General features: G+C 46.4%; 1 protein-coding gene across 1 annotated transcript in view; it reads left to right on the top strand.

Annotated features, from left to right (window-relative positions):
- THRB (thyroid hormone receptor beta) overlaps window positions 1-11385 on the top strand; it is a 383591-nt gene extending 372206 nt beyond the window's left edge. The window contains exons 9-10 of the mRNA XM_068971138.1: window positions 6240-6498; window positions 11144-11385. Coding sequence (XP_068827239.1) covers window positions 6240-6498; window positions 11144-11385 — 501 coding nt within the window. The remainder of the gene's footprint in view (window positions 1-6239; window positions 6499-11143) is intronic.
- The last annotated feature ends 3762 nt before the right edge of the window (window positions 11386-15147 follow it).

Raw genomic sequence — 15147 nt, 5'->3', positions numbered from 1 at the left:
ACTGTCCCACGTGTTTCCCCACCTCCTCTGTTAGTCACGATCCATCACGTGAGGCTGATGAGGGGCTCTCCACTGCCCGACTCCAGGCCCTGGAGAATCAGACAGTCTCACCTCCTCTAGGTCAGCATTGTGATGTCCTGGTTGCCGTGCTCAAGCATGCCTCATGAAATCCAGTCTCTAATAGATCAGCAGGATAGCTTTTGTTAAGCCCACTTTACAGATGGGGAAAATTAAGATCAAAGAGATGAGCTCTACCCACTTGGCATGGGGCCACTGCTCTTTGAGTCTCTGTCTATATTATTTCCACTTCGTATCCCAGCAGGCTGGCTTTGTGGTGGTTTCTTCATCCTCAAGAATAAGTGAAATGGGGTGGGGTGGGGTAGAGGGTGTCTCTAGCAGTCCAGTGGTGAGATTCAGCCTGTCCCCTGCAGGGGGCATAGGTTTGAGCCCTGGTCAGGGAACTAAGATACCACCTGGGATTCTCCAGGCAAGAATACTGCAGTGGGTTGCCATTTCCTCCTCCAGGGGATCTTCCAGACCCAGAGATTAAACCCGTGTCTCTTGCATCTCCTGCATTGGCAGGTGGGTTCTTTACCACTGAGCTACCTGGGAAGGCCCATTCTAAAGAACAGATCTCCCATAATTTAGGTTATCTGCTTTTATGGGATATCCAGTTTTTCAATAATGTAAATATTCTTCAACAAGCATTCTGGTGCCTAAGCCCTGTTCACAGAACAGCCTGTTTCCTGGGGCGAATCCCAGAAGTGGAATTTAAGTACCTAGGCTGCTCCTCTGAGGACTTACCACGCATTGCCAAATTGCCCTGTAGAAAGTGTGTCTACAGTCCCGTCTGTGCCCAGGACGCCTTTCCTCTCACTCCCGGTGTCAGCTCTTGTTTTTGGGTGCTGGGTTGAATCTGTTTTCCCAAACCTCTCTTAGCCCTCTGTCTCTGGGCTGTGTCCTCTTTTCTCAGTCCTTGGTGTCTGAGAAAAAACTGGAGTTGGCTACTCCTACAAGGTGAGCTAGCCTATCAGTCCTGTGTTCCCCCTGGAATACCCACCAGGAAAAGTTTTCCAGAAAATGTAAAGCTTAAGGCCACCAGCCACTGAGAGCTGTGTAGTGAATGAAGGAAAAGAAGCCATTGCCACCACCAGTAACAAACACACCGTGCTCTGTGTCCTTGGCAAGGATGAGAGCTCAGCCCGGAACTTTCCAGGCCCGAGTGTGGCAAGCCTCTCCCTTCAAGCTTCCTTCGGGAGTTTAAGCCTGCTTCAAAGTTGTGGTTCCACCTCTCTTTCAACCTTGATATTTTCTAGTCTCCAAATTGAAAAAAAGTGAGGGGATACTATTTTGACAGCAGCGATACATATGTTTCTGGTGCTTGGGGCCTCCTGAGGGCCTTTACCCTTTGACACTATTTTTTTTTTTTTTTTAATCTTTTGGTGGCACTGCATGGCATGTGGGATCTTAGTTCCCCACCAGGGATCAAACCTGAGCCCTCTGTATTGGAAGTACAGAGTCTTAACTACTGAACCACCAGTGAAGTCCCTTTTGACACTCTGGAACCCCAAAGAGGGCCATGAACGGCACAGGCCGTGAGCTACCTGTGGAGTGGGCTCCAGAACCCAGGTGGGCTCCAGAACCGGAAGTTTCTGCCTGCAGCAGTTGGATCCACCTGCTGTTCCAATCACACTCAAGATAACTTTCTCCTGAGGCCCATGCCAGCCCACCAACCAAGGCCTTCGAAAGCTCTGAAATGGCTGCTGGCAGAGCTGCCAAGAGCACACGTCGGAACCATTTCTTGAGTGCAGGGCACACACACTCCTGCTAGCCGACCAAGCACTGCACTCCTGGGGCAGGCGGGTCTGTGGGCACCCCCGCCTCTCCCCCGGGCGGGCCCCCCGGGGCCTCCCCACAGTGGAGGGTTCTTAGGTGACTTAGAGACTGTCTGCCCACACGTGGAAACAAACCTCACCCTAAATGCCTCTTTGAAGAACAGGCATCTGGCCTAGTTTTTAAACCGCTGGAGACCCTTGACAAATCTGTACTCTGCTTTTATTTACATGTGAACTCACAAATAGGAAGTTTTCAAAAGAAAACTACTTCATCTATCATCAGACTTGGCTGTAAAGATGGGGCCTGCCCAAGTCTATATACTCTAAAAACAACTAAAATCAATGGTTTTATCAAACTAGTCATTTCTCTTTGCCACTCTATGTCCATGGTTCTCAAGAGCGGGTCCCTGAACCAGGTCTGTGGGCATCACCTGGGAACTTGGGCGCATGCAGACCCTCAGAGGCGGGGCCCGCAATGCGTGTTTATCAAGCCCTAGGTGTTGGTGAGCGGGCTGCAGACAGGACCTCTGCCCTAGGCAGTGAAGCCAGCACTCACCCACTCCAGCCAGCTGTCCAATTGCCTGTGGAAGCGCTAGCCAAGTTCCCATCTCCTGTTCCCTACCAGGCCCTAAGCCCAGGAATCCAAGATGTAATTGAGGAGTACAAATCAGAAACTAAATAAAAGCAAATCATAGTCATTTTGCTTAACGAGTGGAGGGGAGAATTCACATGAATGGATTCCAGAACCAAACACAAAATGCCTTTTATTCTAGAGAAAAAGCAGAGCAATTTGAAATTAAACAGTAAGTCAAGTAGGCTGAGTTAGTAAAAAAAAAAAAAAAAAACTATATATATATATATAAAATACCCTGTATTTTAAAGGTAATTCCATAGTACTGCTTTGTCATATGTAGTCACCTGAATTGAAGTAGTTGTGTTGCCAAGATCATTTCTCAAAAAAGAATTGGAACCTGCTTTAATGAAGAGAGAAACTATGTGTCATTTCATATTCATTCTTTACAGAAACTTACACCCAAATCCCTTCAGAGAGGGAGCTTTCCTTTTCCCTTGACCTTGGATTCTGACAGAGCTGGCTTCCAACTCTCACCTCACCCACTCAGGGACCCCCTAGCATGTCTCTCAACCTCTCAGAGCCTGGATTTTCACACCTGTCAATAAAATTGGAATTAGAACATTTACCTCACTGCATCATTGCAAATGTTAAACAAGGCGATGCATGTCAATCTTAGCCCAATTCATCAAAAACACCCATTAACTAATAGTGTTTCAACCTACTTTGATAATGGCATTTAATTAAACATTCTCCCCCTCCAAAGAATCAAACTCTAATTTTTTGTTATTTCTCTTCACACAGTTTTTTTTTAATTTATTATTAATGTTATCAGTTCAGTTCAGTCCATCAGTCGTGTCCAACTCTTTGTGACCCCATTAATCGCAGCAAGCCAGGCCTCCCTGTCCATCACCAACTCCCGGAGTTCACTCAGACTCACATCCATCAAGCAAGTGATGACATCCAGCCATCTCATCCTCTGTCGTCCCCTTTTCCTTCTGCCCCCAACCCCTCCCAGCATCAGAGTCTTTTCCAATGAGTCAGCTCTTTGCATCAGGTGGCCAAAGTACTGGAGTTTCAGCTTTAGCATCATTCCTTCCAAATAACATCCAGGGCTGATCTCCTTCAGAATGGACTGGTTGGATCTCCTTGCAGTCCAAGGGACTCTCAAGAGTCTTCTCCAACACCACAGTTCAAAAGCATCAATTCTTCGGCGCTCAGCCTTCTTCACAGTCAAACTCTCACATCCATACATGACCACAGGAAAAACCATAGCCTTGACTAGACAGACCTTTGTTGGAAAAGTAACGTCTCTGCTTTTCAATATGCTATCCAGGTTGGTCATAACTTTTCTTCCAAGGAGTAAGCGCCTTTTAATTTCATGGCTTCAGTCACCATCTGCTGTGATTTTGGAGCCCCCAAAAATAAAGTCTGACACTGTTTCCACTGTTTCCCCATCTGTTTCCCATGAAGTGATGGGACCGGATGCCATGATCTTCATTTTCTGAATGTTGAGCTTTAAGCCAACTTTTTCACTCTCCTCTTTCACTTTCATCAAGAGGCTTTTTAGTTCCTCTTCACTTTCTGCCATAAGGGTGGTGTCATCTGCATATCTGAGGTTATTGATATTTCTCCCGGCAATCTTGATTCCAGCTTGTGCTTCTTCCAGACCAGCGTTTCTCATGATGTACTCTGCATATAAGTTAAATAAGCAGAGTGACAATATACAGCCTTGACGTACTCCTTTTCCTATTTGGAACCAGTCTGTTGTTCCATGTCCAGTTCTAACTGCTGCTTCCTGACCTGCATACAAATTGAAACCAGTCTGTTGTTCCATGTCCAGTTCTAACTGTTGCTTCCTGACCTGCATACAAATTTCTCAGAGGCAGTTCAGGTGGTCTGGTATTCTCATCTCTTTCAGAATTTTCCACAGTTTATTGTTATCCACACAGTCAAAGGCTTTGGCATAGTCAGTAAAGCTCAGTCATGTCCAAATCTTTGTGACCCCATGGACTGCAGAACGACAGGCTTCCCTGTCCATCACCAACTCCCAGAGTTTGCTCAAACTCATGTCCATCAAGTCCGTGATGCCATCCAACCGTCTCATCCTCTGCCATCCCCTTCTCCTCCTGCCTTCAATCTTTCCCAGCATCAGGGTCTTTTCAAATGAGTTAGTTCTTCACATCAGGTGGCCAAAGTATTGGAGTTTCAGCTTCAGCATCAGTCCTTCCAATGAATATTCAGGACTGATTTCCTTTAGGATTGACTGGTTTGATCTCCTTGAAGTTCAAGGACTCTCAAGAGTCCTCTCCAACACCACAGTTCCAAAGCATCAATTCTTAAGTACTCAGCTTTCTTTATGGTCCAACTCTCACATCCATACATGACTACTGGGGAAAAAAAATAGCTTTGACTATATGGCCCTTTGTCGACAAGGTAATGTCTTTGCCTTTTAATATAATGTCTAGGTTGCTCATAGCTTTTCTTCCAAGGAGCAAGCATCTTTTAATTTCATGGCAGCAGTCACCATCTGCAGTGATTTTGGAGCCAAAAAAAGTCTGTCACTGTTTCCATTGTTTCCCCATCTATTTGCCATGAAGTGATGGGGCCGGATGCTGTGATCTTAGTTTTCTGAAAGTTGAGTTTTAAGCCAACTTTTTCACTCTCTTCTTTCACTTTCATCAAGAGGGTCTTTAGTTTTTCTTTGCTTTTTGCCATGAGGGTGGTGTCATCTGCATATCTGAGGTTATTGATATTTCTCCCAGCAATCTTGATTCCAGCTTGTGCTTCATCCAGCCCGGCATTTTGCATGATGTACTCTGCATCTAAGTTAAATAAGCAGGGTGACAATAATGTTATCACATTATCACAAATCTTAACAGGATACCCAAATGAGTTTAAAATGAGATTACAACACTGACAAAGAGATCGAGTGTGTGCAGTAATTCTGATGCCAGAGACTCTGAGAACATAATAACCCTAGGAGCCAGGAGGTCCAGATTCTGGGCTCACCTCTGCCTCTGATCAATTGGGTGACTCTGAGCAAAGTTGTGACATCTCTGGGCCTCAGAGGTCACATGTGTCTGTTAAGAGACCTTCTAGTCCTCTGGCTTTTAAGAGATTCAAGGCGCAAACTTGCTTCAAAAAACAGAGCAGCACAGTTGTCAGCTAAACGGTGGGGTCAGCTCTTAGAGCTACCAGACCAAAACGGTGGTACATTTAGGAAGGTCTCAGTTGGTGGCTATTCCAGTATTCTTGGGCTTCCTTGGTGGCTCAGACAATAAGGCATCTACCTGCAGTGTGGGAGACCTGGGTTCTGAGTTGGTTGCACTTGCAATGCAGGGGGTGCCAGTTCAGTCCTGGGTCAGGGACCTAAGATCCCACATGCTATGCAGTCCAGCAAAAAAAAAAAAAAAAAAACCTGGTGAAGATGATGAATGAACAGTGTGCGTGCTCAGTCGCTCCAGTTGTGTCCGACTCCGCCAACTCTCTGTGACCCCATGGACTGTATCCCGCCGGGCTCCTCTGTCCACAGGGATTCTCCAGGCAAGAATACTGGACTGGGTTGCCATGCCCTCCTCTGAGCGATCTTCCTGACCCAGGGATCGAACCCAGATTTCCTGTGTTGGCAGGCAGACTTTTTACCATGAGTGCCCTGGGAAGCCCAGGCGTGGAGTATGGGGAGTGGTTGTGGGAGTCTGCAGCTGCGAGCAGACAGGGCAGGGGCTGCTCCCGTTGCCCCTGGGGTCCCACGGGCAGGTCCTTGCTCCGTGCTGTGCCCTCGCTCCGTGCTGTGCCCTCGCTCCGTGCTGACGTGGGCTGCTTCTTTCCAGCTGCCATGTGAAGACCAGATCATCCTCCTTAAAGGCTGCTGCATGGAGATCATGTCCCTCCGCGCAGCCGTGCGCTACGACCCGGAGAGTGAGACTTTGACCCTGAACGGGGAGATGGCGGTGACGCGCGGCCAGCTGAAAAACGGGGGCCTCGGGGTGGTGTCTGACGCCATCTTCGACCTGGGGATGTCGCTGTCCTCTTTTAACCTGGACGACACTGAGGTCGCTCTCCTTCAGGCCGTCCTGCTGATGTCTTCAGGTGAGTGTGTCCGGACCGGGCCCTGCGCGGTCAGAGCGCTTGGGGAGCTTCCGGTCCCCTGCACTTCCGGTCCCCGGCACTTCCGGTTCGCATCCCGCGGCCCTCCAGCGGCTGGCGATAGGTTTCTAGAAGGTCCCTGCCGGATCGCGTCCCCGCATCCTCCAGTGGCGGACGGGGCTTTGCAGGCTGCCGGGGAGCTAAGAGGAGGTGTCTGCCGGCTCCTCAGGTCGTGACAGGAGCCCCCGGAGCTCCTCTTCCAAGGCTCAGTGAAGCGGCTCCCTTTCACAGACACTCCTGACTCGCCTCGGCGCAGTTGGCTCCCTTCTGGGTCCGCACGCTCCGCACTGCACCCACAGCGGTGGGGTCCCCCAGACCCGCCTGCAGTGTGGTGGGCAGGCTCTGTCTGGCGCGGCCTTCCCCGTCCTGCCCTCCCGATGCCTATGACGTGTGCAGTCCCCTCCTGTCGGGAGCCCATGGCTGCCCTGGTAGGGTCCTGAGAATTCCGCTTCCACCCCGTGACTGCCTTGTGTTCTGTGATACTCCAGCTCCTCTTGGGAGCGGACTTGCTCACAGGATAGGAAGCCGCTTCTACGAAGCAGGAAGTGAGGCAGCCTCCAGCAGACAGCCAGGTCAGGGTCTGCCAGTAGACTTCAATATCAGTTCAGTCACTCGGTCGTCTCCGACTCTTTGCGACCCCATGGACTGCAGTACGCCAGGCCTCCCTGTCTATCGCCAACTCTTGGAGCTTGCTCAAACTCATGTCCATCGAGTTGGTGATGCCATCCAACTGTCACGTGAGTGTATGTTCCTCGAGTCTTTGTCTCGTCACAACAAAGATTTGGAGTGACGGACATTAAAGCCCCCTGGGCGTGTCACAGCTCTCAGGTCTTGGATAGACCATGTTATAGCTCTCAGGTCTTGAATGGACCATGTTATAGCTCTTAGACAAATTAGTGTTACAGCTCAGTGTTACAGCTCTATTTTATTTAAAAGATAGCAGGAAAATCCATCTTCGAGGCGTGAGGGCATGTCGATCTAAAGACAGGAGGAGAAGAGCGCCCCAGCGTGTGGGAGAGAGGAGAGAGCTAGCTTTGGCTCTTATATTTATATGTTTCTCTCTCCCTGGGCCTGTCCTATGTAAATTGGGCCAGCCAGGAGTGTTTGTTTTACCTGAGGTCCTCACTCCAGTCCTCGGACCTTCTTTTTTTTCATTTCCGCGGGCTTTTCCCTTCCTTGTCTTGTAGCCCCCCCCCATGTTGGACTCCTTTTCCCTATTCTGCCTACCTAACACAACCATCTCATCCTCTGTTCTCCCCTTCTTATCCTGCCTTCAGCCTTTCCCAGCATCAGGGTCTTTTCCAGCGAGTTAGTTCTTCACATCAGGTGTCCAAAGTATTAGAGTTTCAGCTTCAGCATCAGTCGTTCCAATAAATATTCAGGACTGATTTCCTTTAGGATTGACTGGTTTCATCTCCTTGCCGTCCAAGGGACTCTCAAGGCAAGCAAGCAAGCAATCACTCAGTCATGTCTGACTCTTTGCGACTCCATGGACTGTAGTCTACCAGGCCCCTCTGTCCATGGGATTTTCCAATCAAGAGTACTGGAGTGGGTTGCCATTTCCTTCTCCAGGGAATCTTCCTGACCCAGGGATCGAACCCAGGTCTCCTGCATTGCAGGCAGACGCTTTACCCTCTGAGCCACCAGGGAAGCCCAAGTATCTAATAATAATAAAACATGTAATTTATCTAAGGACTCCCTGTGTGACCCTGAGCAAAGCTTCTAGTGTCTCTGGTCTTCATTGTCCTGTAAAATAAAGAAACTGAGTAAGTGCAGAGTAATACCATGTTGACTTTCTGTTTGGATCAAAAGTTAAACGATCCTGTGGAGAATTTATCTGGCACATTCAGAGAGAGAGAAGATGGGGCGAGCCACAGAGCAGCAACATCAACTATAAAGGAAATCACAAAATTAAAATGCAAACATTGCAATCTGAGCTGGATGGGGGATGCCAAAAGCCAGGATATTTTGTCTAAGCTCAGAAGGAGGGGCTGAGACATTAACCCTGATTCTTTCTTTCAAATTAAGCAGAACTCTATTTAGAGTTTTACTGATACAGATATTTCAATAACTAGACATTTAAAGCATGAATGTATTTATTTGATCAAAGCCACAAACAGAAGAACTGAGCAGGGAGGTGGTAGGGCTCCCCAGAGTTGTATGAGGAATTCATTCAGGTTTAGAAATTTCATGGGTTTTTTTGTTTGTTTGTATGTTTTTAGGTATAACTTATATAACATTGCATTAATTTCAGGTGTACAACATAATGACTGGATATGTGTATATTATTTTGAAATGATCATCAGTATTAACTAACATATCTCCTCATATATAGTTGCACGATTTTTTCTTGTGATTAGGACTTTTAAGATTTACTGTCTTAGCAACTTTCAAATATGTAATACAGTATTATTAGCTAGTCATTATGCTGTTCATTACATCTGCATGACTGACTTGTTTTATAACTGGAAATCTGTACCCTTTGACCCCCTTCACCCACGTCACCCACCCAGACTCCCAGCCTCTGACAACCACCAATCTGCTATGCATATGAGCTTGCTGGGATTTTCTTTGTTTTTGTTTTTGAGATTCTACCTATAAGTGAGATCATATAGTATTCCTCTTTCTCTGACTTATTCACTTAGCACAATGCCCTCAAGGTCCATCCATGTTGTTGCAAATAGCAAGATTTCATTCTTTATAACTAAATAGCATGCCAGAAATTGTGTGTGTGTGTGGGGGGGGGGGTGACAGCTTCTTTATCTATTCATCCATCAGTGGACACTTAGCTTGTTTCCATACCTTAACTATTATAATAATGCTGCAGAGAACAGGGGGGTGAAGATATGTTTTTGATGTAGTGGTTTCACTTTCTTCAGATAAATACCCAGAAGTGGGATTGTTGGGTCATGTGGTAGTTCTATTTTAATTTTTTAAGGAATCTCCATACTGTTTTCCACAGTGGCTGTACCAACTTACATTCCCAAAAATAGTGCTCAAGGGTTCTCTTGTTACTTCTTTTCTTTTTGATGATAGCCATTCTGACAGGTGTGAGCTGCTATCTAATTGTGGTTTTGATTTGCATTTCCATTCATCTATGTATCTGTTTTTATGCCAGTACAATACTGTTTTGGTTGCTGTAACTTTATAATATAGTTTTAAATCAGAGAATGTGATGCCTCCAGCTCCGTTTTCTTTTCTCAGGATTCCTTTGGCTATTCGGGGTTTTTTATGGCTGAAGATACAAACTTTAGCATTGTTTATTCTAGTTCTGTGAAAAACGCCATTGAAACTTTGATAGGGATTGCACTGAATCCACAGATGGCTTTGAGTAGAATGAACATTATAACAATATTAATTCTTCCAATCCATGAGCATGGGATATCTTTCCACTTACTGTGTTTTCTTCAGTTTCCTTTATCAATGTCTTATTTTTCAGTGTATAAGTCTTTCACATCTTTAGTTGAATTAGTCCCTAGGTATTTTATTCTTTTTGATGCAATTGGGAATGTTATCAGCAAATAGTGACAGGTTTTACTTTTCCCTTTCCAACTTGGAGGCCTTTTCTTTCTTTTTCTTGCCTAACTGCTCTGCATAGGACTTATAATGCTATGCTGAGTAAAAGCCACAAGAGGAGGCATCCTTTCTTGTTCTCTGTCTTAAAAAAAGTTTTCAGCTTTTCACCATTTAGTATGCTCTTAGCTGTGGACTTGTCATATATAGCTTTTATCATGTTGAGATACATTCCCTCTGTATCCACATTTGCAACCCAAGTCCTTGCAGCCTAGATATTCCCCAGTCATCCAGCCTTCTCTTGACATCCTTTTATCATTTTTTTTTTAAACTGCCTTGAGTCTTCTATGTATTGTGGGAAGACCAGTGGTTTTCCAAGACTTGGGAAGATTTTCCTGGCCTGTACATGATCATGATCTCCTCCAGCTCCATCTTCCCACTGTGACTCTTCTCTTCTCTTCTCTACACAGGATGATGCTAGTGTCGTTCACATCCCCTTTCCATTATAACTTCCCAAGACACCACCAACACAGGGCTGCTACAGAAGCAATCAAAGCTATAAGGGAAGGGAAGGAGTGGTTCACTGAAGCCAAATAAACAGCTAAAATTGGATACTGTGCTGCTTTGTCCTCACCAGAGTCTTTCCATCGGAATTCCTCCTTTGCATCCAGGCTGCCTGATTTCCTCCCAATCTCTTTGCACATCTCTCTCTTCTCTCTGAAGTCCCATGCTTGTCAGAATCCCTCCTCATTATGCAGAGTATTTCAGTTCTCTAGGTGAGGTTTCTCCTTCTGTACCCTAGGAGGGAGGCATCACCCTTCACACCCAAGGAGGTGATTTGTGTGAGCCAGAGACATTTATCTGAACAAAGCCTTGACACCCTTCATGTAAGTTACTCCACTCCCTGGCATCTTGGTCCCTGACGCCCCAGAGTTCATACTGCATCCATGCCCATTCCTAGGAGTCAAAAGTCCCCAGATTGGCCCACTTCACACTAAAGGACTTGAAGTGGACCAGGCAAGTGGACCTTCTCATTTCTGCCTCCAAATTAACATCCTTCTTTCTTCTCCCTCAGATCGCCCAGGGCTTGCCTGCGTTGAGAGAATAGAAAAATACCAAGATAGTTTCCTGCTGGCCTTTGAACACTATATCAATTACCGAAAACACCACGTGACTCACTTTTGGCCAAAACTCCTGATGAAGGTGACAGACCTGCGGATGATCGGAGCCTGCCATGCCAGCCGCTTCCTGCACATGAAGGTGGAATGCCCCACGGAACTCTTTCCCCCATTGTTCTTGGAAGTGTTTGAGGATTAGACCGACTGACTCATTCTCATAATTCCAACAGCACTACTGGGTGTCATCTCATTCCATTGCCTAGCTCTTTTCTGTTTGTCCCTTTATTTCTTTGTGTTGGGAGGGATTGTTTTGGGGTAAAGGAAGGTAGTCCTTGGCATAGACATGGATGAAACTGCCCCTTGAATGCGGGTACTTGCTAACTATTGCATTTTGTTCTCCAGTCCTTTGATGTGAATATGCTTTGGAGGTTTTACAGTTGTGGAGGTGGGGTGGGGACAATCATTAATTCACCAGCATCAAGCCGTCACCAGCTCCCATCTGTCCCTGGTCAGTGACTCGAGCAAGCAAAATGGCACAGCAGGAAACTAAAGAAGACTTAAAACCAAGACAACGTAGTCATCTTGATCCAATCCTGGTTTTTGCAGGGCTCAAATTAGCACAGCACAGACAGCCTCTGATGAGATGTGGCTTTCAGCTTCCTAGGGAAAGTTCTGAACACGTTATCTCTTCAAGAACATGCTGTTTTCAGCACTCTGTTCTCTCCTAGCAGTCTAACCTGGAATATATAAGGATATTTGTTTCCCCCAAATTAGCTGTCCTTTCACTGTAAATTTCATAATCCTGTGATTTAATTCGAGTTACACAAGGGTGTGACTCAAAGATGTGCAGGTGTTTGACTGATGAGGCCAACAAGGAAAACAATTTCCTTAAGTGAGCCCAAAGAAATTCAAAATCTTCACAGATATCAGTGACTCAGTGGTTTCCAAAAATTTACATAGTGTCACTTCATAGAAGGCTTCTTACTGCTCAGAGGACACTCCCACAAAAATCAAACCTACTTACAGAGTGATGTCACTGTTCAGTGACATCTGATCCTTCATCTCTCAAAGTCCTCAAGTCATTCAACCTGATTGCATCTCTGCTGAGCCAACAACAGATTTCCCTGTGGATTGACCTTCCAGTCAAGGAGTGGTAACAAGCTGAAATGTTTCAGTCTTGTTCTGGGGAGAGACTGAGTGACGTCACATTCTATGTTGAAGAAAATGCAGGGCCTCAGAGCCTCCTCGCCCTGATGCTAAGTTTCCCCCCTTCTGCTCTTGGATCCTCGGGCTCTTTGCTCTATTCAGAAGTGTTTCCTAATCTCCTTTCCCTCTGGCTCTGAGGCTTGACTACCACCAAACAAAGCCTGCTCCAGCCACTGACTCTCTCTGTCCTGCTGATAGCATTGCCCAGACAGATACTCAGCAGAAAACAGCTGCAGACCACGCACACAAACCCTCACTCACCTTCCCCGCCCAGCCCACCTCCCCAGTGACCGCCACTGGAGCACTGTGCCCAGAAAGCATATGATGCCCCTGGGTGCTTCAGTGTCAGAAGATGGGCACAGAATATACCCATGAAACTGAATGTATCTCACTCTTCACTGTCATGGTAGACATAAACTGTTCCTCCGCCTGCCTTGTACTGCCTTATCCTGGAAGTGTTTGGGAAAATAAGCCATATCAGTGAAACTTGCCTAAAAACCATGTGGATTCATTCTTTTTTTAACTGGCCCAGAAGTTGGGGTGCCTGAGTTCTAGTTTGTGCTCTCAAGTGGTAGATTTGTGACCTTGAGTCATGAACTCAAAAATCCTTCCTGTCCTTAACACTGTACTAATTTTAGGGGGTGAGAGAATCAAGTTCTTTTGATGGTTTCTTTCACATTCTAATTTCTAACTTTATTAGAAATGATGACTCTCCTGACAGCTAAGGAAAATATATTTGGTGTTGATTCAAAATAGGTGGTTGATATACGACATATCAGTTATTTAGAGAAACGCAGGGTAGATTTGGGAGGAGGAGAGGAGTGGCATTAAAAATCCTGAGAGTGACCAGAAATAATCCGGGAGGAAAATTATGTGTTTGATGTGCTAAAGCAATTACACAGGCTTCCAGGGAAAGAAACCAAGAGCGGTGCACTGGAACTTACTACCCAGAGAAAGGAAATAGGTGAAGAGAATAAAATTATCAACATGAAGTTCATGGGCAGATTGCCTGCTTTGACTTCCCTCAGTTCAGTCGCTCAGTCCTGTCCGACTCTTTACGACCCCCATGGACTGCAGCACGCCAGGCTTCCCTGTCCTACGGGCAGTTTTTTTGGTTTTGTTTTCTCCAGGTAGCCTCTAGCCAGTCCCCTCTGGTCCTCACTTTGTTACCGTCTCAGCTTCCTCTGTTGACTCTCTTTGGATAACTGCTCTTTGAAACAAAAGCGTTTTACCACCTCTGCTCCAGGATAACTCCGAGAAGCTTTTCCGGGTGGGGCAGGTTTTCCTTTGGAAGGGAAGGCAAGCAGGCAGGTTCTGGAAGCGCGCAAACTCCTCAGGCAGTAGGCTCCCCAGGAAAGTCTCCTCAACGTGTTGAGATTCCCCAGGGCATCAGACAGCCCCAGATTCAGTCCAAGTGCAGAGCCTGATCTAAAGCCGCATCGGAATGCCTTAGGGATTAACATGATTGGCCACTGGCCAAATGGTTCAGCAGGTCTACAGCAACCCAGCCAGCCCCGACTAAATGTGTGTTTGATCCTTGGCCTCTTACATGGTAGCCTTAAGCAGGCAAACTGCTGATCTCAAAATCTTGTCGAAGGCTGACTACTTCCTGCCGAGTAGACCAAGCTTCGAGGACTTCCGGTTGAAGGAAAGGCTGTCAAGACTGAAAGACTCACAACCCCGATGGTCAAGGTGACTCTCCTTCTGTAACTGACTGCGGTACTTACTGCATCTCAAGACTCCATCCTCTAAAACTCGATTAGGAGGGACTTGCTCTGGATTTTTTTTTTTTTCTTTTTAACATTTTTTCTTACGTCGTCCAGACTTTCAAATCAAATGTGGACTGACTGAAACCTTGCTCAGTGGGGAGACGTCCCAGAAGAGGAGAACACAGCCCACAACTGGGATCTCTATTTATAAATCACTTAAATTTGGGGGGGGGGGGGTGAGTGGTGTCCAGTGTGTGTGTGTGTGCGCGTGTGCGTGCGTGTGTGTGTAGCCCTCAAGTGTACTTCACTCTTCAATTAGATGTGCCGTGTTGGTAGAAATAGTGAAAAAAGTAAAGTTCTTTTCTTCTTTATGATTCTGCTCAAAACACCACGTGCCGCCTCCGAGCTTTCCTCGTCCCGTGAGCCTCGGTCCTCAAGGATACCCGCGCCGTGTTGCTGCCTCAGCCCGAGAGCCGCCTCTTCCGCCCACAGCATGGCCGGCGCGGCCCGCCCCGCGCCTCCGCGCCCGGCCCCAGCGGACACAGCCTCCATGAACTGCAGACGCCCTCGAAGCATGTCACTGTCCGTGATACATTTTTATTCTATGGAACTCTAACCCATTCGTGTCATGTTGACCTTCGGCTGCATGAGTCATAAAATATGAAACTGGTCTTATGGTTTTTGAAACGTAGCCAGCATTTGTAAGGCTAAACCTTTTTCACAAACTGAGTTGAATCACCACCAGGCCACCATTCCTCTTCAGAAGGAGAGTGCTTAACAGACGTTTGAATCTCTTTGCCCTTTCCGATGGTTACCGCGTCAGGTTCCAAAATAAGCTTGTCATTTTTCCTGTTATTTTAATAATAAGGAAATATTAGCATAGTGTTTCTTTTGATAGCAATAGGTTATAATCCATATTTAAATTTTATAGAGGAGAAATTTTATTGTACTGTGATGTAGATATTTATTATCCAGGTAAGGATTTGCCCGGTGTGTATTTTTTACAATTGAAACGCTTAACTTTAATCTTAAAAAAAAAAAAAAAA

The sequence above is a fragment of the Capricornis sumatraensis genome, chromosome 4 (assembly GCF_032405125.1).
Source record: "Capricornis sumatraensis isolate serow.1 chromosome 4, serow.2, whole genome shotgun sequence".
Classification (NCBI taxonomy): Eukaryota; Metazoa; Chordata; class Mammalia; order Artiodactyla; family Bovidae; genus Capricornis; species Capricornis sumatraensis.
This window is presented reverse-complemented; position numbering and strand designations above follow the sequence as displayed.